Below are 26,662 nucleotides of genomic sequence, written 5' to 3'. Positions count from 1 at the left end.
GCTGAGCCCCGACTCTGAGGCGGCATCCTTCCGCCTCTGCGCCCTGCGGGGCTCGGAGAAGGGGGCAGCAGGCCCGTTCACGTGGCCACGAAACCCTCGCAGGGTTTCTTCCTCTGCTCCGCACGTTCAGCCTGCCTGACCCCCAACTTTAAGGAGCCCTGCAACCTTTGCATGCTTAGCCCCTTTTATTCATGACAGCTAGTGGGTTTAACACCGTTAAGTGACTTTGGGGTCTGTGTGCTCGGCACTGTTATGAGCAGTCCACAGAGGCTGCGGATTCAGCTCTGCTGGTGGAGTGCTTGCCTAGCGTGCGCGAGGGTTAGACCGACACCATCTCACAACACCGCGCACACGCGCCCCTGACTCTTCTTAGGAGTTAGAGGCCGGAGGTTCAAGGTTTGGCCACAAACCAGCCTCATGAAACTGTACTAAGATTTTGTTTACCAAACTCTAAAGCAACTTATTGGACGCTCCTTAAAAGTTGTGACTCCTATTAAGGGTTGTAAGAATTAGTGCATTTAGGAGCTGGAGAGATAGGTCAGCAGTTAAGAGCACAGGCTGATCTGGAGGATCCCGGTTCGATTCCCAGTGCCCACACGAGAGCCACCTCTCTTTTCTGGCCTTCTTGGGCACTAGGTAGGCACGTGGTGCACAGACATGTGTAGGCAAAACACTCACACACATAAAAATAAATGTACTTTTAAAAATAAAGCTTAATTAGAGCATTTAGATCAATGCCTGCCACATAGTTAGATTGTTATTTAATAGATGCTCAAACTTTGTGTCATGGAAAGGAAACAAGGAATTTACCTAAAATTTACTAGAACAGTCTCATGACTTGTGTTCTGTTCACCTGGTATCAGGGAAAAACTTCTGGGAGCTCCTCCATAGACACATGTGGAGGACTAGGGCTGGGTTGGGCCTGCCTTGGAATTGAGCCCTATGAATATCTGTGGCTTAATAAAACGCACTCTCTCCACCCCTGCATTTTGCCCTTCTGTGCCAACAGTAGTATCAGGATGGGTTTTTATGTAGGTGGCTTATGTAGACCAGGCTGGCCTAGAACTCAGAGCTCTTCTGGCCTCTGCTTCTCAAGTGCCAGGACTAAAGGTCTGTGTCACCATTTTGGTTTTTGTTTTGTTTTGTGTTTTCCTGTTTGTTTTTGTTTATGTGTATGAGTCTTTTGCCTATATGTATGTATTTGTGTGTGTGTACACTGTGTACATACCTGGTACCACAGATCAGACTCCCTGGAACAGTTGTGAGCCAATGTGATGTTGGGAATCAAACCAGGGCCCTGTGGAAGAGCCGACAGTGCTCCTAACGGCTGAGCCATCTCTCTAGCCCCAGCACCTGGTTTTAAAATGCCTGCTTTCAAGGGCTTCTAAGGGTTACTGAAATGACTAAATCACCTTGGGTTTGGCTAGGGAAGTAAACCTGAAAAATGCATTGGCTTCTGTGTTTGGCAGGTGTTTTGAATCCTCTCCCACACCAAGTACTCAGCTTACAGGCGTGGGTTGCCACCTGCCATGTACCGTTTTCTGTTTTCTTCAAGGCACTGGCGACTAAACTGGGCCTGGTGAAGCCTGGCAAGCGCTGTACCACCGAGCCACACAGTAGCCGGTCTAGGTGACGGCTTCTTGATGGGTTTTCCAAAGCTGGCCTTGAAATCGAGGACTGCAGTCTCTTGCTGCAGCTCCTGAGTAGACACTGTACTCGGGTGTATATCAATCATTCCTGGATATTCAGATTTCCACAGACTCTGGCCAGGCTTGTTTCAAGGGTTCTTTTGACAAAGGAATCTTATCCATTCTTTGAATCTTTGCTTTATGTTCAAGGTGTCTTTGGCTTGTTTTATATTTTCCCTACCCCAGCTTGGGACATCATTTTTTTCAAGAATGGCTGGAGGTCTTTCTTGTTGTTGTTGTTTTTTTTTGTTTGTTTGTTTTCTTTTTTGTTTTTTCAAGACAGGGTTTCTCTGTGTAGCCTTGGCTGTCCTGGACTTGCTTTGTAGACCAAGCCGGCCTTGAACTCACAGAGATCCACCTGCCTCTGCCTCCCCAAGTGCTAGGATTACAGGCATCCAGTTCTGAAGGTCTTTCTTAGAAACCAATGTCTGTAATAAGGTAGTTGGTATTCGCCCATGCTGGGGGTTTGGAGATTTTTAGTGCTTCTAGGCTCTTTTAGCAGGTACAGAAATACGTACCCACATTGGTTTATATATCTTATTTCTGTGTCTTCCTATGTATATGTAATAAAAACTTGCTCCAACTATTTTCTTTATACCTGCCCCCACTGCCGTTATTTGTTGTTTTGTATTTGTTGTAGCCTAGGCTAGCCTCAAACTCCTGATACTCCTACCTCAGTCCTCTGAAATTCTGGGATTACAGCATGTATTAACATACCCGGTGTCTTAGGGTTCTTTTTTTTTTTCTTTTTTGAGAATAAGAAGAAAAAACTTTATTATTGGGTTGGCAATCAGTATCCTGATTAGCATTGTATGCTCATTCTGATGGCCACGAACGCGCCAAACTCTGCATCATGGTTTTCTCACACGAAAAGCTAGGCAGAGGGTGCTTGAGGCTTGCTGTGAAGAGACACCCTGACCAAGACAAACGTTTTTTTTAAAGATTGATTTATTTATTATCTGTACAGTGTTCTGCCTGCATGTATGGCTCTACACCAGAAGAGGGCACCAGATCTCATTACAGATGATTGCGAGCTGCCATGTGGTTGCTGGGAATTGAACTCAGGGCCTCTGGAAGAATAGCCAGTGCTCTTGATCTCGAAGCCATCTTTCCAGCCCCAAGACAACTCTTATAAAGGTTTAGTCCATCATCATAATAATGGGAAGCATGGCAGTGTTGAGCTACACATGGTGCTGGAGAAGGAGTTTACATCTTTTGTTTGTTTGTTTTTGTGTTTTTGTTTTTTTTTGAGACAGGCTTTCTCTTTGTAGCCTTGGCTGTCCTCAACTCGATTTGTAGACCAGGATGGCCTGAACTCAACAGGGAGTGCTCCCAGAGTGCTGTGATTACAGGTGTGTGCCACGCCTGGCTGGAAGTTCTACATCTTGATTCACAGGCAGCAGCAAGAGACTTGTGTGCCATGCTTGAGCATAGAAGACCTCAAAGCCCACTGCCACAGTGACACACTTTCTCCAACAAGGCCTCACCTACTCCCACAGGCTGTACCTAATAGTGCCTCTCCCTATGGGACAACCATTCAAACACAAGAGTCTATGGGGTCATACCTATTCAAACCACCACACCCAGCTTGGCTTGTTTTTTTTAGCTTATTTCAATTCATACTAAAAGCAAAATATACTGAAGCAATTACAGTGTTTTAGAAACTATGGTTTCTTCTGCTAACTACTTAGCCTTAATTCAGCACCAAAAAAATAATACAGATTTCCTTTTTAACATGAGAAGCAGATATAATTGTAGAGAAGTAGTTACATAATTTAAGAACCGAGGGGGCTGCAGAGATGGCTCAGTGGTTAACAGAGTGCTCTCCGTTCTTCCAAAGGACCCGGGTTCAATTCCCAGAACCCACATGGCAGCTCACAACTATTTGTAATGGCAATTCCAAGGAATCTGACACCTTCATACTAATGCACATAAAAATTAAGTAAATTATTTTTAAAAATACTTAAAAAAAAAAAGAACTGAGGCCTACTGTGATCCAAAGCCTCATCGTTTGCAGTTGATTTTTGTCTGCATTTTGTGTGCAGCTTGGAAAGTGAAGACTGACTGCTTTTTCCCCTTTGTCTCTGTTGTAGGAAACGGGATTATGAAAGTTACTTGTGTTCCCTCCTGTTCCCTGCAGAATGTCGAAGCGCTGTTTCCGCACTGAGGGCCTTCAATGTGGAGCTGGCTCAGGCTGGTATTAAAATTCCTTAAAATATTATGACAAGATGGCTGCAGGATGTGCCTAATACTGAACAGTAAAGAAATGGAGTAATTCATTTTAGGCCTATTTAAAGTCGTAACTAGGTTTCTTCTGCTAGCTACTCAGCCTTAACTCAGCACCAAAAAATAAAACTAGCTGGTTAATTTAATGTTTCTGGAAATGGTATTCTGGATTTTTAAGTTTTTCTGAGTAGGGACTGGAGAGATGGCTCAGAGCACTGGTTGCTCTTCCCCAGGTCCTGAGTTCAATTCCTAGCAACCACATGGTGGCTCACAACCATCTGTAGTGAGATCTGTAGTTTGGTGCGGTGCCCTCTTCTGGCCTGCAGAAGAGGTGTACATACAGGAAGTATATATAATATACTTATATAATATTATGTATATATAGTATTATATATAAATATATAATATACTTATATATAATAAACACATCTTAAAAAAAGGAAGTAAGTTTTTCTGAGTGAATTACAGATTTGCAGTTAGCACTGTCTGTTAACAGAGTAAACTAATGAGAATCTTACTACTTTCTCTAACAATTGCAGACTTGGGGTGTATACAGAAAAAGCTGAAAACTTAATGTGCAGCGAGAATGGATGATATTTTGGTGGAGGACCTAGACTGTAGAGTGCAAGAGACTGTGGCAGATCCTGACTGCGTTTATCTCAGAACTACAGAGGGAGAACAGGCCCTTCTGTTTCCTGAGTGGACAGAGCACAGGCAGATACAGGGCGGTTGTGAAGTGGCTGTGGAAATGAAGGAATTCCAGTAGAATGGTTGGTCTTAGGACAGCAGCAAAAAGGTCTGACACTGGAAATGAGGAGCGTGGGCACATGTACAAATACCACAACACATGTTATTAAACACACGAATGAGTCAAATGTATAAACAGGCCGATGCCTCTGCTAATGCCAAGGGCCCCGTACCTCCTGGTAGCTTACCTTCCCACGGGTGTCTTGGCTGCCACCCCCTGTCACAGGGAGTCTGTCCTCCTCCTCAGCTAAACCTCCTCCTCCTGCCTGGAAAGTCTGGAAGCCGCCAGCAACTCCCCAGGGACACTGAGGCAACTGCCCCATACAGTTACTCTTGTTTGTTTTTAACAGGGCCTCACAATGTCTCTCTGGCTGTCTTGGAACTCACTGTGTCGACCAGGCTGCCCTCTAACTCACAGAGATCCACGTGCCATTGCCTCTAAAGTGCCAGGAATAAAGGCATGCACCATGCCAAGTTCTGTGCAATTACTTTTATATCTCGGAGTGTATTATCATTACTGATATGAGAGTAGGAAAATAGTTTTGGTTTATCATTTTAAAAAAGATTTAGTTAGAGTATCTTATGTATGTGAGTGAACATGCACGAATGTATGTACACTGCACGGGTGCCTGGTGCTCCTGGAGGACAGAACAGGACGTTGGATATGCTGGAACTGGAGTTAGACGGTTGTGAGCTGCCACATGGCTGCTGGGAACCAAACACGTCTGCCAGAGCAGCAAGTGCTCGTACCTGCTGAGCCATCCTGCCAGCCTTTGAGGGGAAATGGATGGCTGATTATCCCCATGCAATCGAATTCAGAGTCTTCCTGAACGTTGGGGTTTGGGCATGAGCTACCACACTTGGCTCATGAATTATGTTAATAAAAGAGACTAATTTGTAGCATCAAAGGAATGTGTATTCAGTCAGCTGTACGCTTTGTGTACACTGCTCTGGAAAGTGTAGTTATGTATCGACCACCATCGGAATGTCTTGGGCAGCTGGTTAACTCAGAGGCCCCCTCATAATACTTGGTTTTCAGACAATCAGTTGTCTTCATTTGTTTCTTTTGAGGTTTCCATACATAGGCAGACAAGCACTCCACCACTGAGCTCTGTCTCCAGCCTAGAGTTTTTAAACTCTGTTTGCAGGTTAAGGACTCAGTCTCAGAGAAAACAATTGGACGGATGCGAATGCAGTTCTGGAAGAAAGCTGTGGAAGATATGTACTGTGACAACCCGCCTCATCAGCCTGTGGCCATTGAACTCTGGAAGGTAAAAAAAAAAAAAAAAGAATATATATATATATGTAAAATTCAATCTGGCTTTTCTCTCAGCCTCTGAATTGCTCTGCTTGGCCTCGAACTAACTCCAGCAATCTGCTCTAATTTTCTGGTTCCTTCTCATTCTCTGGCTTATTCTGTCTTCACCTGTGTTCTCTTTCTGCAACCTGTGTCTCTATTATTTTCCTGGTAAAAACTGCCTCCTCTCTCTCTGCATTGCCCCCTAAGTAGCTTCCCTTTCCTCTCTCCTCTCCTGAGCATATCCTACTCTGTCAAATCTTTCTCTGATTTGTTACCTTTTCTGCCACTCAATTTGACACCACTTTCGAACGTGGGTGCTTCCTTCTACAAACTATCTTTACCTTCATTGTTCGGGATTAATGGCATGTACCACCTCACCTGGACCTAAGCTTTTTTTTTTTTTTTTTAAATCTGATACTTGCTGTAGCCTTGAACTCAGATCTGCTTGCCTCTGTCTCCTGGATTAAAGACATGTTTCCAGTTGGATCATACAGTCCTAGAAGGTCTTTGGATGTGATCTCTTGCCAGAATGAGCCATGTTCTGAATTAACATTCGTTTACATATATACACATACATACATACATACATACATACACTTATATGTATGCACTTACATGTGTGTATACTGCTTTTGATATACAGGAGTTTTACTTGAGCCTACTCGTTGGTGGATGTAATTCAGGAGGTGGTGATGGTAATGGGATCTGCCCCGACTAGTCCTGGGTTCCTTAGAGTTCTGTTTTGTCAGGTGCATTAGTTACTTGCCTTGCTGAGGTGAAAGCAACTTAAGCAAGGAGGGGGTTATTTTGGTTTACAGTTCCAGGGGGACAGTCTGTCCCGTGGGTTAAGTTTGCTTCATGCGCAGGGGATAGTTGGTCACATTGTACCCACAGTCAGGAAGCAGGGGCGATACGTATTTGTGTTCAGCTTGCTCCCCATTTTAAGCATTAGTTTCTTATAAGGAGACAACCTGTGGAGTCAGCTCTGTCCTTCTGCCAGGTGACGTCTGGGATTGAACTCAGGTCTCTAGGCTTGATGGCAAGCACCTTTACCTGTTGAGCCATCTCATTGGCCTCACTTCCTTCTCCTCCTTCAGTCTGCCTCCATAGCCCATGGAATGGTATTGCCCACATTTACTGTGGGTCGTTTCTCCTCAATTAACCTAGTCTAGATAACTGCTCACTTACCGTGTGTGTGTGTGTGTGTGTGTGTGTGTGTGTGTGTGTGTGTGCGCGCGCGCGCGCGCGCGCGCGCGCGCGCGTGCCTGTCTGGTGTTAGGGACTGGAGATTGACTTTGGGTACTTTCCTGTTGCTCTCCACCTTATTTTTTTAGTTCAGTCTCTCACTGAATCTGGAAGTAACCATTTATCAGTGGGTCCCCAGGATCTTCCTGTCCCTGCCCCCGTACCCGGTGCTGGAGTTATAGATGCGCACCACCATGCCTGGCTCTGCGAGGTGCTGGGGAGCCAGACGCAGGCCTCACACCGCCACAGCCAGTGTTGTACCCAGTCATCCATCTCCCGAGGCCCCGTTTATTTTTATGTACATTTGCTCTGGGGCATGCATAGATGTCTGTGTGAAGAAGTCGGATCCACTGGAATTTGAGTTACAGACCAGAGAGTGGTGAGCTGCCATGCGGGTGCTGGGAATTGAACCAGGTCCTCTGGAAGAGCAGCCAGTGCTCATAAGTGCTGAGCCGTGTCTCCAGTCCCCTCTGTATTCGTTGTGGGGGTGTTTGTGTGGTGTGTGTACATACATGTGGCCAGAAGACAGTCTTGCGTATCATTCTGCAGGCACCAGCCAATTTGTTGTTATTGCGTGTTCTTTTGAGAGAGGATTTCTTACTAAAGCTGGAGCCCACTAAGTAAGCTACCCTGGCTGGCCAGTGGGTTCGAGGGCTTAGCCTCTCCTTGTCTTCTCGCCGCTGGGATTACAAGAATGTCCCACTGGTCCTAGGTTTTCCCGTGGATACTGGGGGGCTCAGTGCTTGGTCCTTGTGCTTGGGTGGTAAGCGCTTTGCTGCTGGAGCTATCTCACCACACTCCTGGTTGCTTTCTAAAATAGAGTTAAATGTAACTTAATTACATTTATTTATTATTCTTGTATGTGGGGGAAGGGGAAGGAGAGGGGGAGAGGCCATGTACGGGGATGTCACAGACCATCCGTGGTGGTCAGAAGACAAGTCAGTTCTCTTCTTCCACAGACACGCTGTGCGTTGAACTCAGGTGGTCAGGTTGCCTCCTAAGGCAACTTCCTGGCCTGTTTTTGTTTTGTTTTTTAAGTGGAAAAAGAGGAATTTTGCCTGTATATTATACCATTTATGCATTTTCTACACATCTGTTTGCAGGACGGAAACTGCAAATTTGATGAAATGGTAGGAATGTTTCCTTTCTCTCTGCCCAACAGCTCTCTTTGCCAGTTCTAATCCAGACTGAGTGGAGGAAAGCATTAATCTTTTGTGCACAGAGATTTTCCCTCAACATGTCTAGAGAATGTGTGTCACTGCTTTTTAAAAGAGCAGCACTGGGAGGCAGAGGCAGGAGGATTTCCAGGTTTGAGGCCAGCCTGGCCTACAGAGCAACTTCCAGGACAGCCAAGGCTACACGGAGAAGCCCAGTCTCGGAGAGAAAGGGGGTGGGGGAAGCAGCAGGTAAAAGCTTCCCAACAAAGCCCTGCAACCTGAGTTTAATCCTTGCAAACTCAATTGAATTTGCAGCTCCTTCAGACTGGGCTGTGGGTGTTTCTGTGGGCAGTGTCTTGATTGGTAATTGATTTAACAGGGCCGGCCCGATATGGCCTGCACCATTTCTAGTTAGGAGGTCCTGGGCTGTGTAAGAAAGCCAGATGAGCAGAAGCCAGTGAGCAAGCCAACAAACGTTATACCCCTGTGGCTTCTGCTTCAGGCTTCTGCTGGTGTTACTGCCTCAGTGATGGACACTGATCTGGAAGTGTAAGCCACTAGGCCTTTTCCTCCCTGAGTTTCTTTCTGTCAGTATTTTATCATCACAGCAGCAGAAAGCAAAACAGAACAATCCTCAAGCTATATCCCCATTCCTAATGAAATGTTTACAAGTGTCTCTCTCTTGTGTTTTCCACCTTTATTCCTCTTTGTCTTGCCTTTTCCCTTCCTCTTAATATGTTCATATATACACACGTGTGTTTGTTTGGATGTATGTATATATAGTCACACAACAAATTTTTGTAACTCATTTGTATGTGTTACATCATGTCCATAATCTAATGTTGGGGTTTCCTAAGAATAGGGTTATATTCCAGTCAAGTGTAGTATTATTTACTCTAATTCCAGTGCTTGGGAGGCAGAGGCAGGACTAGAAGTTACAACCTGTATGACAAGACCCCATCTCAAAAGAAAACATGTACTCCCCACCACTGCCAGGAAGATTAGAGACAAGGCTCTCCTCCGCTACAACAGCTTGTCAATTCAGTGAACTCACTCTCTCACCCTACCCCACGTCTCACCATAGCCAGGATGGCCTAGAACTTGTAGCAATCTCCTGCTCCAGCATCTCACGTCCTGCAATTACAGATGTGCCTCATCACACCGCCAAGTGACATAGGCTTTTTTGGGCTTTGTGGTACACACACTAGGCAAGCACTCTACCAGTGGACTTAAAGCTCGGCCCCCGTCCACATTCTCTTAAGTGTAGTTTGGCCTAACTTGTTTTTTCCTCTCCGGAAATTCATTTTGGTTTGTCTAATCTTTTCTCATTAGATATAGGTTATGGATTCTTGGCTAGAGTGCTTACTAGGACGTGTGTCATTCTCAAGGTGTTACTTCTAGAGGGACAGTGGTCCACCCCAGCCTTATCTGCTGCCTGCCTGTCTGTTTACCTACCTCCCTACCTCTCCAGGGTCTGTCTCTATAGCTCACACTCAACCTTACAATGATTCTTCTTCCTCAGATTCCCAAGTGCTAGATAACAAGTGTGTGGGACCAAGCCCTGCCGTTCCGGGTCTTAGGTCCTCTCCATTTTGTGGGAAGTGGTTATGTTTGCTAATGAGACTCTACATGCTTGAGAGAAAGACTGAATAGAGTATGTAAGCACCAAAGTCAGGTGTGGCAGCAAGCAGCCCACTGCTGAGTTCTTGGTTTTATTTTAAAGTGGGATCTGATCCGTCCTGTAGAAGAGTTTAGAGGGAAGGAGGAAAGAAAGAAGTGGATTTTTAAAAAAATCAACATTATATACATATTTATAATATATATAGTTTTGTTTTGTTTTTTTTTTTCTGTCCTGGAACTTGCTTTGTAGACCAGGCTGACTTTGAACTCAGAGATATGCCTGCTTCTACCTCCCAAGTGCTGGGACTAAAGGCGTATGCCATCACCACCCAGCTGTAATTATATTTTGATATCAAAACTAAGAAAAATAACCTAACATTCAACAAAAGAAAAGAAAAAGTAGAGTCATTAAGTGTGTACCAGTACAGTAGGAAGAAAGGCTGTGGGAGTCTTTCAGAGTCACGTCACTTAGAAATGGCCTGACATGTTTTTCTGGGATAATTGCTTTTCTTTTTCCTCTTTTTTTTCTTTTCTTTCTTTTTGGGACAGGGTTTCTCTGTGTAGCCATGGCTGTCCTGGACTGGCTTTGTAGACCAGGCTGGACTGGAACTCACAGAGATCCTCCTGCCTCTGCACCCCAAGTACTGGGATTACAGGTGTGGGTGCTTTTCTCCTGACGCCTTTTCAGCACAGCTGTCTACCTGATGAGTGTAACAATTGCTCCTTGCCTACTTTGCATTGCTTGGTGTACTGTGTTCTGTCTAGAGAAGTAATTTCTAATACATCTAAAGATTTACAATGGTCTTGGTTTTTTTTTTTTTTTAGGCTGTCAAGAGATATAACTTAACGAAAAGATGGCTTATGAGAATCATTGATGAAAGAGTAAGTTGGAATTATCCAGGTCCTGAATTCTTTTCCCTTTTTAATGCTTAGGTTAATTATTCATAGACGAAAAGCTTTGTGCTTGTTAATCTTTTAGAGGAAGGAAACTTAGAGAACAAGGTATTTTACCTGCAGATCTTCCTTCCATGAGGACTGTAGCCCCGCTCTCTCCCTTCAGTCAGGTAGAAACCAGCACCTAGACAGAAGGACAGCACCCAGCAATTGTGCATGTGTGCTTGTGTGTGTGTGCACGTGCATTTCAAGGTCTATTATTACAGACATAGACATGCCCAGATAATCTGATTTTATTTCATGTGTGTTCTAATTCTCTTCAATAACTTCATTGGCTTTTAAAAAAGAGTAAACCCTAGTCATGTCATTTGATGAATAAATGCATATGTCTCTTGTTTGTTTTGTTTTTCAAGACAGGGTTTTTCTGTGTAGCCCTAGTTGTCTTAAAATTTACTCTGTGACCAAGGACAGGCAAGGTGGGTGGCTCAGCATGTACTTGCTGTAGAGCCACATGACCTCCTTTGACTCCTTGGTCCCAAGAGGTAGCAAGAGAGAACTGACTATTAAAGTTGTCCTCTGACCTGTACATGTCCACATGGGACAGCTACACCTTCTGTCACATATGCAGACACACAAAATTAATCAACTAATTAATTACAAAAAAAATAAGAGCAAGCCAGGTGATGGTGGTACACAGCTTTAATGCTGACACTCAGGAGGCAGAGGCAGGCAGAGCTCCGTGAGTTCAAAGCCAGCCTGGTCTACAGAGTGAGTCTAGGACAGCCAGGGCTACATAGTGAGACCCTGTCTCAAAAAACAAAACAAAACAAAACATAGATACAAACTGTATATTTATAGTCAATTGAGCGACAAGAGTATCTGGACAGTTCACTGGGGGAAGTATTGTTCTCAACAGAAGGGCTGGGACCATGGTGTACCCCTGCAGAAGGATTCTGGCTGAGTGTGTGGGGCGGCTCCATAACTCCAGCACTTGGCATGTTAGGGTGAGCCTTCAAGGCCATCCTTAGGCGCACTCACAGTTAGAGGGCAGCTTGGTTCCTGAGGCCTTGTCTCAAAAACATTAGAACTAACCAAATAAATAGTCTGAGTCAGGACCCCACCTCATACTGACTTATGAAGGTCAGCAGTATAGTTGATGGCCCACAGAAGACCCAAAAAAACAACTCTTTGGAGAAAACATTGATGCAAACTGTAAATCTTTGTGATGGTTTCTTGAATCTGATATCAAAGATACATGTAAGAAAAAAGAGAGAGGTTCAAATGCATTAAAATTAGACGCTTCAAAAGGTTGAAAACCCAGAAGAATGGGAAGTACACTGTCAGTTACTTGTCTGGTGAGCGCTTTAAATGTAAAGTGTATCCGGAACTCCCCCAGCTCAGCAATAAAACACCCACCTGGTCATTTCCGCAGAGAAGATCCACACATGACCAGTAAGAACCTGAAAAAGTGAAGCCACCGTGCCCGGGAGGTTCATGCTCAGACTACTCGAGCTTGTTCTGTGAGGTGCTTGTCAGCACATATGTATAGACTTTGACGGAGGAGTTATTTTTGTTTTTTGAGACAGGGTCTCGTGTAGCCCTTGCTGGCCTGGCATTTATATGGATTTTTAAAAATTATGTAGAATGAAAAATATATTTAAATATTTTATCTGTATGAATATTTTGTACAGCATATGCAGGTGTGCTGAGGAGGTCATAGGGCATTGGCTCCCTGACATGCTGAGACAGAACCTGGGGCCTCTGCAAGAACAGCAAGTTCTCTTGACTGCTGAGTCACCCTTCATTCCCGTGTCTAGCTATATATATTTTTTAATTTATTTTCATTTAGGTGTGTGCACACATGCACACCGCATGTATACACGTGCTTCTCGGAAGCCAGAAGAGGGTGTCAGCTCCCTTGGAGCCACAGTTCCAGGCATTTGTGAGGTACCTGATGTAGGGGCTGGAAATTAGCTCGAGTCCTCTTGAAGAGCAGTAAGCACTCTTAACCACTGAGCCATTTCTCTAGCCTGTCTAGCTGTATTTTAATCTTTATTGTTCACTAAGCAAATCTCTTAAGTGATGCTCTTATCTATTTTTTGGAGGGGTGGAAAGAGCACTTTTAGGGCTGGAGAGATGGCTCAGTGGTTAAGAGCACTGGCTGCTCCCCCAGAGGACTGGGTCTCACATCCCAGCACCCACATCGCAGCGCACACCTGTCTGTACCTCCAAATTCCAGGGCTCTGACCCCCTCACAAAGACAGACATGACATGCAGGCAAAAACCAGTGCACATAGAATGAAAGTAAATTATATAAAAATAGCAGTTTTTATTATAAGATACTAATTCAGTGAACCTCATTTGCATTTTCCTTGACTTCAGGAAAAAAATCTGGATGACAAAGCCTATCGCAGTATCCAGGAGCTTGAGAACTATGCTGAGAACACGCAGAGTTCCCTTCTTTACCTGACGCTGGAGGTGCTGGGTGAGTCCTTTTCTGGTTGTACCTTAGATTGCACTTTTAGTTTACCTGCTGCCTATATAGCAACAAGTTCCCCCCTTTTGAGACAGGGTTTCACCGAGTGGCCTATGCTGGTCTCAATTCTTCTGCCTCAGCCTCCCTAAATGCTCTGTTTACAAGCATGTACTATCATGACTAGCTGCAACTTTTTTTTTCTTTTTTTAGGTATTTTTTGTTTTTTCTTTTTTTTTTTAAGATTTAGTTATTTATTATTTATAATATATTCTACCTGCATTGTGCCTGTGCACCAGAAGAGGGCACCAGATCTCACTGTAGATGGTTGTGAGCCACCATGTGGTTGCTAGGAATTGAACTCAGGACCTTTGAAAGAGCAGCCAGTGCTCTAACCTCTGAGCCATCTCGCCAGCCCCTCTAGCTGCAACTTTTATTTATTTGTTTGTTTGTTTGTTTGTTTGTTTATTCATTTATTTTTTGAGACAGGGTCTCATGACATAACCCTGGCTAGCCTGGAACTCAGTATGTAGACCACGCTGTTCTTGAACTCACTGAAATCCACCTGCCTCCACCTCTCAAGTGCTGGCATTGGAGATGTGCACCACCAGGCAACTTTCATTTTCAGTAGGAAGAAAGCAAACCTCCGTTATTTGTGCATTTATATTTCTTCCAGAGTGCAGACTCGTCCAAGCGCTCAGGCTCTCAGAGAAGCAGTAGTTGGCTCATGGGAGTGCTCTAGGTAATACGCTGATGGTGCCGTGGCTTTACCTTCTCCTGCAGCCGCCCCTTTAATTCTTCCCCAGGGGGAGAGAAGAGAATAAGAGTGCACTTACAATTTTATGAGGTTTTTCCTTTCTCCTCTTCTTTAAAAGTGTCGATAGGGTGCTTCCCTGTGGCCTTGCTCCAAGCCCATAGCATCTTACTGCGAGAAGGACAATGGTATCTCATTTAAAGAGGGTGGTCTATCTTGATGTCACCCCTAGAATACAGTCCCTGTTGAGTGTCCCAGACCTGTCCTGCATCCTAAATGTAAGGTGGTGTGAAATTGCTTAGAGGGAAGATATGAAGCACTTGTAGCATTTCCTGCGAAGAGGGAAGATATGAAGCACTTGTAGCATTTCCTGCGAAGAGGGAAGATATGAAGCACTTGTAGCATTTCCTGCGAAGAGGGAAGATATGAAGCACTTGTAGCATTTCCTGCGAAGAGGGAAGATATGAAACACTTGTAGCATTTCCTGCGAAGAGGGAAGATATGAAGCACTTGTAGCATTTCCTGCGAAGAGGGAAGATATGAAGCACTTGTAGCATTTCCTGCGAAGGCTGATGATTACATTCTCAGTGTGCTCTTGGCGTGCTAAAGTCAGGGTTAACACGTGAGTTTTCTGGGTGCCTGCCAGCAGGAAGATCCCTGGCCCCCAGTTCCCTCATAAATCCTATTACCCAGATGTCAAACTGGATAAATGCTTTTCCTGGTTCAGATGAAGTCTTGTGCTGTTTCTCTTGACTTGTTTTCTTCAAGGACAATAGAGCATCCTCGTTTGGTTTCTGTAATTCTAGGCGTGAGGGACCTTCATGCAGATCATGCCGCAAGCCACATTGGGAAGGCACAAGGCATTGTCACATGCTTGAGAGCAACGCCCTATCACAGCAGCAGGAGAAAAGTGTTCCTGCCCATGGATGTCTGTGTGCAGGTGAGGCTGCGCCTGCTAATGCTTCTCCTGCTGGATACCACCTGAGTGGACACTAAGTCTAGGCTTTGATCAAGATGTCGTTTACTGAATGTCATGCTAACACTTAAATAGCAGGAAAGTACAAGCAGTTTCTCATGGAGGCAATTTTTACCTAGCCAAAACGTATGAGGGCCCACTCAAGGTTTCACAGAACCTGCTGTCTGGTTACCATGGCTGCATGGAGTTTTTCAGGGTTAGAGCCCTCTGCTGTAGAATTGCCATTCAGATGCGCACTCGAATTTGCCATTAACTCCAAATGGGCTGCCACACTTCAGGAGGGGAGTTGCTATTGTTTTGTTTTGTTTTGTTTGTTCCATGGCTGTTTGAAAGATACGCAGCTTTGACCTGATTAGTGAGATAGAACCTCACATATCAGACATGCAGGTGTCTGCATAGCCTGCACTTCCATAGTAACCTCACCTGGGCCACTTTGTTATTTTACTCTATTGGTGGTAGCAGCTTTTTGATTTGGTTTTAGGAAGGGCAAGGTCTCCAGTAGCTCAGGCTGAACTTGAACTCTTGAATCTCTGTGTAGTTGATGGAGACTTTGAACTTTTGATCTTCCTGACTCTACCTCTCAACTGCTAGATTTACAGGGATTAGCCACCTCACTCAGCTGGAATATGTCTTTTAAAAATGTTTATCAGAGGGCTGGAGAGATGGCTCAGAGGTTAAGAGCACTGGCTATTCTTCCAGAAGTCCTGAGTTCAATTTCTAGCAACCACATGGTGGCTCACAACCATCTATAATGAGATCTGGTGCCCTCTTCTGGCATGCAGGCAGAATACTCTATGAATAATAAATAAATCTAAAAAAAAAAAAAATGTTTATCAGAGCTGGGCAGTAGTGGTACATGCCTTTAATTCCAGTACTTGGGAGGCAGAGGCAGGCAAGATCTCTGGGTGTGACGCCAGCCTGTTCTACAGAGTAAGTTCTAGGACATCCAAGGCTACACAGAGAAAACCTGTCTTGAAAAAACAAGAACAAAACAAAACAAAATAAGGGCGGGGGAGGGATCAGAAATTTTGGGTTTTGAATGAGGTTCTTTGTTGTCTGCCATTTTAAAGTTTTGGAAAAGATTTATATTGATGTTTATGTATGTGTGTGAATGTGTACATGTACATGGGTGCTTGTGAAGGCCAGAAGAGTCTTGGGTCCTCTGGAGCAGGAGTTTCTGAGAATGGAACCTGGGTCCTCTGCAAGAGCAGCAAGTGCTCTTAAGTGTTGAGCCATCTCTCCAGCCCTCCTTTTAATCTTTTTGTATTTTGTTATGCTTTCTTCCTGTAAATCACACACACTTCAATAGTTGAGTTTTTTTGTTTTGTTTTGTTTTTTTAAAGAAACGGAACTAGTAGAGTGACTATGTATCCTAAAGGGGGTTTATTACCTCGGGTTGCATCATGGACACTGACTAGTCTAGCTGCCTGGAGAAGCTGAGCTCCCGGTCAGTCCCCATGGCTAGATGCTTCAGCAGTCCCCGCCTGGCACTGAAGGCCTGGGGGACTCCTGGAGAGCTGCAGGTCTTTAGTGCACGTCTGAAGTCCAGAGAAGCTGGCCTCCAGTGCCCATGAAGCATGGCAGCACTCACCAGCAGCAGTGGCAGATGCACTCACCAGCAAGGAGCAAAGGTTGCAGGCAAAACCAGCACTGCTTTTCATTCAGACATCTTTCTATCTGCCCATCTCGAAGAGTATCTTTCCCCCATTAGTTAACCCTTCCAGAGAACACTCTCACAGATCCACCTACAGGCATGTCTCTTCCTTGATTATATAGCCAGTTAGGTTGACAAGGAAGATTGATCTTTACATAGTTATACACACATGGTTTTAAAAGTAGCCTTTATCCTGTATATGCTGTCTGTCCACCTGTTTTCTTAAGCAGTATTGACTTTAAATGTGCTTATAAATTCCTATCATTATATTTTCCTCAGCATGGTGTTTCACAAGAGGACTTTCTACGGCGGAACCAAGATAAACGTGTGAGAGATGTAGTATATGACGTTGCCAGCCAGGCACATTTGCACCTGAAGCATGTAAGTGCCCTCTGCCCAGTCCTTCAGGAAGCTATCAGTACTAGGTGGAGCTGTTTCTGTGGCACACTATGGACTTATATATGCTATAGCATTTCTGTGGCGTACCATGGATTCTTGCCTTGGCAGTCTTGGGTTCCCTGGGTTTATCTCCAGGACTATTGAAAACATTTCCTACTCTAGAAAAACTCCTTTTCAGCTCAGCAAATAGATGCACCCTTTTGTGAGTGAAAAGCCTGAGTTTCCTCACTGGGCTCCTCCACTCACCCACAGAAGTGTCTGCCTTCCACACCTGCCTGTCTTCTCCCCTCCTAAACCCCATCTGCAGCCAGCATTCTTCTTTATGTTCTGGCTTGCTGCTGCCGCCAGTTGGGTTTACAGCTGGGATTACAGCTGGCCCAGACTTGGTGGCTCCTGTCCTGTTGAATGAGTGCTCTGCTGTCATTGGTACCTCAGTGGGTGCACATACCACCTGGCCTTGTTCCTCCTGTTTAAATGTGTCCTAGCCACTCCAGTGGGATGATCACTGGGAAGGAATCTCTACCTTCCCAAAACTGACAGTCATTTTACTCTTGTTCTTATTCCTTTTTGATAACTTTTTTCACCTTGAAATTTACTTATTTCCAGTTGACTCTCTGATAACTCCTAAACTAGAGTTCACCTGAATCCATTTTATTTCTTTAAGAGTTTCCTCCTCAGGAGGGGTTTGGTGGGAGGAGGAGAGATAAGAAAATAATGGGGAGGGATACTATGACCTAAGTACATCGTGTGTAAGAGAAAAATATGACAGAAAAGTCAGGATAGGATGTGCCCAGTGGGTGTACTTAAGAGCATCGCAGAGAGAGACTTGGACAGACAGTGCGCTATGGCACAGCATAGCGTACAGAACAGGAATTCAGTAGAGGGCCTGCACTCAGTACGGTACAGTGAGGTGCACATCAGTTGAGTTCAGTTTGTGCAGTCAGTGCAGTTCAGTGTGTGGGGTTAAGAGTTCATTTTTCCAAGCAGAGCAATACAGTCAGAAGCTAAGAGAAGCCAATTTGAATCAGTCAGCTTACAGAGGAGTTTGAGCCAGAAAAGCTGAGTTGAACCAGCCAGCCAGAGTTCAGAAAGAACTGAAAAAGGGTGAGCTTCTTCAACAGGAAGTCTTGGAGGCTAAAAACAGTCTAGGCCTAGGTTTGGAGGCTAGAAGCTGAGGCCTTCAAGGTCCAGGTTTACAGAAGATTAGATTATACAGAGGCAGAAGCTTCCAGACCTAGACCTAGGGATATTTAGATAGAAATGCGCTGGGCTCAGCCCAAGCCATGTATTCCTAAAGCTTGTGTATGGCTCTCATCTCATGCTATCATCTGAGGAGGTAAAAACACTTACAAGATGGGCTACTGGAGAATGCCGGATTGAAGAAAGTGACTTTGGAAGAATCCGAGTCACCATGTGAGAGGTTACTGTCAGAGTTCTAAGTCTAGATGCTGTTGCGCAAGGAGACTGTGTCCCTAGATGAGAGTGAGGGACAGAGGTGCGAGGCAGCCATTCCTCAGCTAGGAGACAGGGCCAGCTGTTGGGAAGAAGGTAAAGGAAGATCAGGAGAACTGGGAAGTCTTCATCCTGAGAAGAGAGAAGAAAGGAGCATCAGCATTCCTGTGCTGCAGAGAGCCAGAGAGAAAGGAGACTATAGTTTAGAGAACCATGGATGGCCTCGGAGCAATCTGATAGCTGTTGGGTGTAGAACCGAAGTATGCAGTGAGGAAGTGGAGTCAGGATGTGCTCTTCCTAATGTAAGAGACAATTATCGTATCTAAGAGTCTAAAGGCCTAAAAAGGGTAGGTCTGGCAAATGCAGGACAATGGCATCAGCCTGAGCTGGCCAAGTGGTTCATAGCCTGGAAGAGCCAGGGGTCAGGCTGAATTGAGATTAGGGGTTAAATACAAAGGCATTTGCTTTCTAGGAAGAACAGCAGATGGCTGATCACTAGGGATTTTAACCCGGTGAAAGAGAAGTAGTGCTGCAAAGGCAGGAAGTGATCAGTGTTGAACGGATTAAACATGGGCAGGAATGCCACCAGAGAGGGTCACCTGCATCCAAACAGGAGACTGGCTATGCTCGAAGTGTGGAGACTGTTAATCCAGTAGGGTCTGCCCCTGCCACAGAGTGAGTGGGAGGCGAATAAGGGAGCTGAAAGATGCCACGGCTAAGCTGAGCAGAGGGGCTTTTATATGACCGAGTTTTCTGCCAAGTCCAGAGGCTTTGAAGCTAGACTTCGGCAGCAGGAGATGAGCTGTTTTCGTGTTTTTGTGAGAAGCCCTTGTCATACCGCTAAACAGCCGCCACTGTGTTGAGCTCATCCTCGGAGGGAGACCATTTCCAGAGCACCCCAACCAGTTTCTTCCCTTCTTCCTTTAAGGCCAGGTCCTTCTCCGGGAGCGTTCCTTCGAAAGCACTTCCTGCTTTTCTTCAGACGGTGAGTGCCTCGGCAGAGAAGGCTGGGTGAGCCCAAGCAGAGAAAGACCATTTCTTATGTTTGGCAAGTCCCCGGGTACTTCTTTCGGCTCTGTTTCCCTGCGTCACAGTGGCTGGTTGGTCTGTGAGGGTCACACCTGTATTTGTGTTGTCAGTAGCACAGCTCCGCAGCCAGGCTGCTTTGTGCTTACTCCCCTCTGTCCCTTTCCAGCCGTGGGGCCTCAAGTTCTTTAACCCCTGTGTTTCTCAGTTAGACTCAGTAAAATGGGAGTAGAGAAGAAACTACCCTGTGGGAGTGTCTCCATGGTAACCCGTTCAGGAGGCAGCACCAGCTCAGCTGGCTCCGCTGGAGTAACCTGGAAAGCTGTGGGAAAGGTAGCTTTCTAGGCTCAGATTCCCCGCGCAGGCCGGGGAGGAGGCTCAGCATCTGAAGGTGCTTCTTATAGAGGCTGGTGGTCTGTGTTCAAACTCTCCTCAGAGCTCTCAGATGTGGGGCCAGGGAGGTGCCAGATCTGGAGCTGATGGTGTAAGAGGACTGATTGCTCTGACCTACACATACACCACAGCACGCCTGTGTGAGAGCACTCATGATCATGTGCATCATAACACACACTAGAAAATCGTCTAGAATGAAATAAAGATGAGGCCTGATTGATCCCTGTTTGGCACCCACCCGGTTCTGTGCTGCAGAGCACCGATGGGCGCTGTGGATGTTGTTGAGAAGGGCCTGGGCCTCCTAGAATCATCCAGTGCAAAGTTCAGTGCCGTTTGGTGTTTGAGAGTGGCCATTAGGGCGGCCGGCAGCTTGGTTGGTAGAGTGCCTGACTCGCTAGGCCAGCCCTCTAACACTGGGTCATGAGCTTCGTGAACTGTGGTCCTGCACACCTGTGCGACTGCCACTGCTTGGGGTAGAGATAGGAGGATCAAGAGTTCGAGGCTATCCTTGGCTACGAAGTACAAGGCCTGCCTGGGATACACGAGACTTTTTTTTAAGTTAGTGAAATTTTACAAATTAGCCCAAACAGCAGACAACCAGAAGGAAATAACACTAGGTAATTCCCATCTTGCCTTCATCCACGCTTGATAGGTGATGGGTAGGGTGACTTTTATAGGACCCATGATGATTCTTTTTGTTTGAAAATCTTGTTTTCTAGCAAGAACAAAGAGACCCATTACAGTTAAAAAAATAATTTTTTAAAAGGTCAACGTGCAGGGCTGGTGAGATGCTCAGTGGTTAAGAGTATCAGCTGCTCTTGCAGAGGACCTGAGTTTAATTTTCAGCACCCATCAGCAGCTCACCCATCAGCCGTCAATCCAGCTCCAGGGGCCTGACGCCATTCTTATAACTGCAGCTGCTGTTAAATAATCTTTAAAAGTTCGTGAATATTCAACCTGAACTGTTTGAGTATCCCCCATAAATAAATAAATAAGTACAGAGCTAAGTAAATAAACTTTGAAAAATAAATAAACAAGCTGGGAGCAATGGCGCACACCTGTAATCCCAGCACTCGGGGAGGCAGAGGCAGGTGGATCTCTATGAGCTTGAGGTCAGCCTGGTCTACAAATCTAGTCCAGGGCAGACAGGGCTACACAGGGAAATTCTGTCTTGAAGCAAACAAACAAATAAAGTCAGGTTGAGCTTCATAACACACTGCATTTGGAGATGTTTCATTTTCCTTGAACATTTTTTGTTTGTGATGGCACGCATTGTAATCCCACTGCTCCAGAGGCTGAGGGAAGATGAGTGTGTATTTGAGGCCAGCCTGGGGTACCTGCTGATGCTAATCGATAGCTGACTATTACAAAAAAAGAAAAACAATTACTTAATATTTGGTCTTTGGTTTCAAACTCAGGCTCTCACACATATGTTGGTCATTCCACTTCCAGCCTACTCCCAGCTGGACATTCCTTTTCCCCGTTCCTCAGAAGCCATTAATAAGGCTGGATGGACAGCTTCTCTAATGCTTCAGTCTACATTATGTGATCAAAAGAGGCCCAGTGTCCACAGCACTGGCTTTCCTGGGTTACCTTCTCACCAGTTACACGCTTACTGCTCTAGATGTTTCCAGGGAGATGCCTTCATTTCTCTCAGCTGGGACTCCAGCTCCAGTCTTCTTTCTAAAAATTTATTTATTATTTATGCAGCATTACTGCCTGCACACCCAATCTTACTATAGATGGTTGTGAGCCACCATTGGCTGCTGGGAATTGAACTCTGGATCTTTGGAAGAACAGCAAGTGTTCTTAACCTCTGTGGCATTTCTCCAGCCCCCTCCAGCTCCAACCTTTAAACCATTTTCAACTTGGCCAAATATGGTGGTGTACAACTTCAGCCCCAGCACTCGGAGGCAGAGGCAGGAGGATGTCGATGAATTCAAGGCCAGCCTGGTCTACATAATGAGTTCTAGGCCAGCTGGGGCTACATAAAGGGACCTCGTCTGGAAAAAAAATATATATATATATATTTTTTTCTTATTATGTAATACCACCCCAGGAAACTAAGAAAGCTTTAATACTTGTACTTTTTCTTTGAAACAGGTCTTACTGTGTAGCCCAGACTGGCCTTGATTCCATTCTGCTGATGTCTCCTCGCTGCCTGGATCACAGTGTGAGCTGTCACATCCATCTTCTTTTTTGTTTTGAGACAGGTTCTCCCTGAGGCCCAAGTTGGCCTCTGTCTCACCATGTAGCACAGGACAACCTCAAACTGATGGCAATTCACCTGCTCCAGGTTTCTGAGTGTTGCGATTGCAGGTGTGACCACCATGCCAGGCTGTACTTTTTCTTTGGTTTGTTTAGGAAATTTGATCATTTTATGATCTAGTGACCACTGCTCTCTTTTTCCAGGTTTCTCTAGAGAACTATTTAAAGAAAATCCAGCGAGTGGATTTTGATATATTTCATCCATCTTTACAGCAGAAGAATACATTACTTCCGTTATCTTTGTATATTCAATCATGGAGAAAAAAATACTAAAATGATTTTGTCTTACTGATAATGGTTTTACTTTTAGTTTATTGGTTTTAAAAAATGTGTATTTTGCATACTAAAATCTGTACACCTAAAGAAGCTAAGCAAGAAGGAGGACCCTGGGTAAGATGATCAATCCTCACTCAGAAAGACAAAGGGGACGGACAATGGAAGAAGGAAAAAATAGGCAACAGAACAGGAGCCTACCACAGAGGGCCTCTGAAAGACTCTACCCAGCAGTGTATCAATGCAGATACTGAGACTCATAACCAAACTTTGGGCAGAGTGCAGGGAATCTTATGAAAGAAGGGGGAGATAGAAAGACCTGGAGGGGACAGGAACTCCACAAGGAGAGCAACAGAACAAAAAAGTCTGGACACAGGGGTCTTTTCTGAGACTGATGCTCTAAACAAGGACCGTGCATGGAAATAATCTAGAACCCCTGCACAGATGTAGCCCATGACAGCTCAGTATGCAAGTGGGTTCCTTAGTAATGGGACCTGGGACTGTCTCTGACATGAACTTGGTGGCTGGTTCTTTGATCACCTCCCCCAGAGGGAGGAGCAGCCTTGCCAGGCCACAGAGGAGGACAATGCAGCCAGTCCTGATGAGCTAGGTCAGATGGAAGGGGAGGAGGACCTCCCCTATCAGTGGACTTGGGGAGGGGCATGGGAGGAGATGAGGGAGGGAGTGTGCTACAGCTGGCAATAATGAATAAACTAATTAATACAAAAAAATAAAAGTTTACTTAAAGATGTGTTTTGGGTTCTTACTTGGAAACAATACGAGCTAACATGCCTGGAGCTGACTGATTCTGCTAGAATGACTGGCCAGACAATTTCTTTCGGTCTTCCAGTCTCTGCCCCCAGCCTTGAGGTTACAGGTTTCATAGCTGTCCCCAGCTTCTTATATGGTATTGGGAACCTGAACTCAGGCCTTCATGCTGTCTTCCAAGCACCAGAGCTGGGGAAAAAAAAAAAAAAAAAAAAAGATGTAGTATTTTTACGTATTTGTTGTAATACTAACACCTTTGTTAGTTTATGTGCAAGAACCCACAGAGGCCAGAGGGTGTCGGGGCCCCAGGAACTGGAGTCACAGGTGATTGTGAGTCACTTGGTGTGGATGTGGGAAGCTCTGTGAGATACCCAGAGAGCTGACTTTTCACTTAAGGAGAAAAGGCGTTTATTGTCAGGTTCGAGTAGCTCACAGAGCGGCAGCTTCAGTGGGACCCAGCGCCAGGACCCTGCTGACACCCTCCATCCTGCCCTCCCAGATGGGGCTGCGCTGCCACCACTGCGAAGCTGACGTCCCAGGAGGAGCCAGGTGGGAGAGGCAGTCACTTCCCTCCACCTCACCCCTAGCGACCCCAAAGGGAAAGGATTTAGGTTCAAACTGTAACCTGCCGGCAGCCAAGGCTCAGATGTTCATACAACTGCAGAATGCATTCTTAGGGCATGAAACCTGAACTTCAAGTCTAAGCGGTTGCCGAGGGCCGTGTAACCCTAATGCTAGTCTTTCTAAACACAAGTGTATCCATAGTGATGAAAAGAAATAGATTGAGCAGCTGCTCCTGGCAGCAGGAGCCTTCCCTAACTTCACTTTTGCTTGGTCTGGAAGCTTGTACTTTTTTTTTTAAACGTGTGTATGAGAATATCAGATCTTGGAGCTACAGACAGTTGTGAGGTGCCATGTGGGTGCTGGGATTTGAACCTGGGTCCTCTGGAAGAGCAGTCAGTGCCCTTAACCATTCAGTCATCCTGAGCCCGCATGTTTTTACTTTGTTGTTAACCCCAGCTAACTCAAGCCGAAGCTTCAGTTATTCATGATACCATGATCCTGAAAACAATTGTATTGGCAAAATATGTATTAGTATAAATTATACTAACAGTACTGTATCGAGCAACCATCAAGAGGTTGGTTGTGCATTTTGCTTGTTTTTTGCTTTTTTGAGACAGGGTCTTACTCTGTAGCCTTGGCTTCTCCAGAACTTGCTTGGTAGACCAGGCTGGCCTTGAACTTCTAGACCATCTACCTCCTGAGTGCAGGGATTAAAGGTGTGTACTACCACACCCAGCATGAAATGTGCATTTTAAATTTTATTTATGAACGTATTTTGTTTGTTTGGGGGTTTTGTTTTCTTTTTTTGAGGTAGTGTTGTTCTGTATAGCCTTGGCTATCCTGAAAGTTGCTCTGTAGACCAGGTTGGTCTCAAACTCAGAGATCCATTTACCTCTGCCTCCAGAGTTCCAGGATTCAAGTGGCTAAAATTTAAATTATAAAATATTTACTGATTCACGGACTAAAAGTATGTACGTGGCCATTACGTAGCAGCTGTGGAACCTGAGTGCAGCTTAGTTCTGCGGCCAGGTTTGTGGCAGGCCCTTTTTCCTGCTTTTCAGGGCTCTTTGCTGCTCCCTACCGTCTCCATGATAGTTGGCAAGTGGCTCGAGCCTTTGTTTTAGCTATGAATTAGTGTCTGCTGCAATTGTGTATTAGTAATGGGTTAAAATAACACATTTCTGCAAATAGAATCCAGACAAGAACAAGACTGCACTCTTTGCCTCGTTCAGGCCTCCCCGATAGCTAGCGTGCCTTCTGACTGACAGCAAGCAGGAGCGATCGCTTGGGTAAGGGAAGGTCCACTTGTGTCAGCAGATACTTGGTTGATCTGGTGCTGCAAGAGCATCCTCTTAGCTGTCTCCAGGGAGTCTTCTAGCTAGTCCTCAGAGTACAAGGGAACGGGGCGTGTTTCTTCCTGGGATTTGGAAGGAGCCTGGGTCGAAGAGTTCCTGAGTCTTTGTTAGCCTTGTGGCCAGTCTTCCAAGTTAAATTTGGCAACAGTCAACTGGTAAACATCTTGGCTCCTGCCTAAGTGTCTTAAAAAGAGCTCAGTGCCTCAGCTAGATTACTGCGTCCTCAGTGGCTCAGCAAACACTTGAACATGTTCTAAGGCTTTTTTTTTTTTTTTTTCTTTTGAGGCAGGGCTTCTCTGTGGTACAGCTGTTGGCTGTCCCAGAAGTCATTTTTAGACCAGACTGGCCTCAAACTCACAGAGATCCACCTGCCTCGGCTGGGATCAAAGTTGTGTGCCACCGCGCCCAGCCAGAACTAACTATGCCTGACCCTGTTTAGCTTCAGGGTCAGACAGGATTGTTGAGGTCAAGATGGTATGGCTGTAGAGGTTTTGGGGTTTTGTTTGTTTGCTTGTTTTTGTTTTTCAAAACAGGGTTTCTCGGTGTAGCCTGGGATGTCCTGGACTCACTTTGTAGACCAGGCTGGCCTCTAACTCACAGAAAGCTGCCTGCCTCTGCCTCCTTGAGTGCTGGGATTACAGGTGTGCGCCACTGCTCCCAGCTGGTCGTAGACTCTTAAGACGCCTTTAGTTTGATGTTCACAGATTTGATAAACTAAAGTCTTCTCAAGGTTTAGAAGGAAGGAAGGACACCTGTAACCCTGCCTCTTAGGTGGAGGTGGGAGGATCAGGGACACCCTCTAGTGAGCTTGAAGCCAGCTGGCCTAGAGGAGACCCTGTCTCAAAAACCCAACAGCTAGAATTAGAAAAGAACTTTTAAAGGAAAGTCTGTGACTAAAAATGCCCAAATCCTCTGGCCTAGTGAAACGTTTTGAGTTAAGATCAGAGAACTGGGTTTGTTTTGCCCGTTCCAGCAACTCTCCAGGTGCCCTTGGATTTGAGTTGTTTCAGTTGCTACAAATTTAATTTCTTTAAAGACTAGCCCGATTGACCTGGACCAGGAAGAGCTACAGGTTTGTAAACACCCTACAGGCAGTTACCCATAGTAAAACAAAGCATTGGTACTGTCTGTTTCCATACCAAGCCTGAGCAAGGAGCCACGCGGAGAGTTGGAAATGGACCCGAGAAGGGTCAGAACGAGGGCAAACCGGCCATTTTACCTGCTTGTTATTGTGAAAATTACTGTATAATGCAAGTGATTTCTTTAAAAGAGGATCCTGGGGCTGGAGAGATGGCTGCCTTGCAAAGAACCTGTGTTCAACTCCCAGGACCACGTGGCTCCCACCCGTGCATACCTGGTTACAGGTCATCTCATTGTCTCTTCTGACCTCTGTAGGCACCAGGCATTCTGGTGCACATGTAGGCAAAGCA

General features: G+C 45.4%; 1 protein-coding gene across 11 annotated transcripts in view; it reads left to right on the top strand.

Moving 5' to 3' along the window:
- The window catches only part of Ndufaf6 (NADH:ubiquinone oxidoreductase complex assembly factor 6), a 129,439-nt gene extending 106,143 nt beyond the window's left edge, over positions 1–23,296 (top strand). For 3 of the 11 annotated variants that reach the window (XM_060385988.1, XM_060385989.1, XM_021647642.2), the window contains exons 2-9: positions 3,782–3,881; positions 5,810–5,932; positions 10,809–10,865; positions 13,260–13,362; positions 14,911–15,044; positions 17,014–17,115; positions 19,514–19,570; positions 22,417–23,296. In XM_060385988.1, the coding sequence (XP_060241971.1) occupies positions 5,846–5,932; positions 10,809–10,865; positions 13,260–13,362; positions 14,911–15,044; positions 17,014–17,115; positions 19,514–19,570; positions 22,417–22,545 (669 nt within the window). In that variant the 5' untranslated portion in view covers positions 3,782–3,881; positions 5,810–5,845 and the 3' untranslated portion in view covers positions 22,546–23,296. Of the gene's footprint in view, positions 1–3,781; positions 3,886–5,809; positions 5,933–10,808; positions 10,866–13,259; positions 13,363–14,910; positions 15,045–17,013; positions 17,116–19,513; positions 19,571–22,217; positions 22,324–22,416 lie in introns of those variants that run through there. The other 8 variants (XM_060385986.1, XM_060385985.1, XM_060385984.1 and 5 more) reach the window with 6 other exon arrangements.
- Positions 23,297–26,662: the final 3,366 nt, after the last annotated feature.

Source organism: Meriones unguiculatus, chromosome 6, assembly GCF_030254825.1.
Source record: "Meriones unguiculatus strain TT.TT164.6M chromosome 6, Bangor_MerUng_6.1, whole genome shotgun sequence".
Taxonomy (NCBI): domain Eukaryota; kingdom Metazoa; phylum Chordata; class Mammalia; order Rodentia; family Muridae; genus Meriones; species Meriones unguiculatus.
Note: the sequence above shows the minus strand (reverse complement) of the source record. Positions and strands in the feature narration are given on the sequence as shown.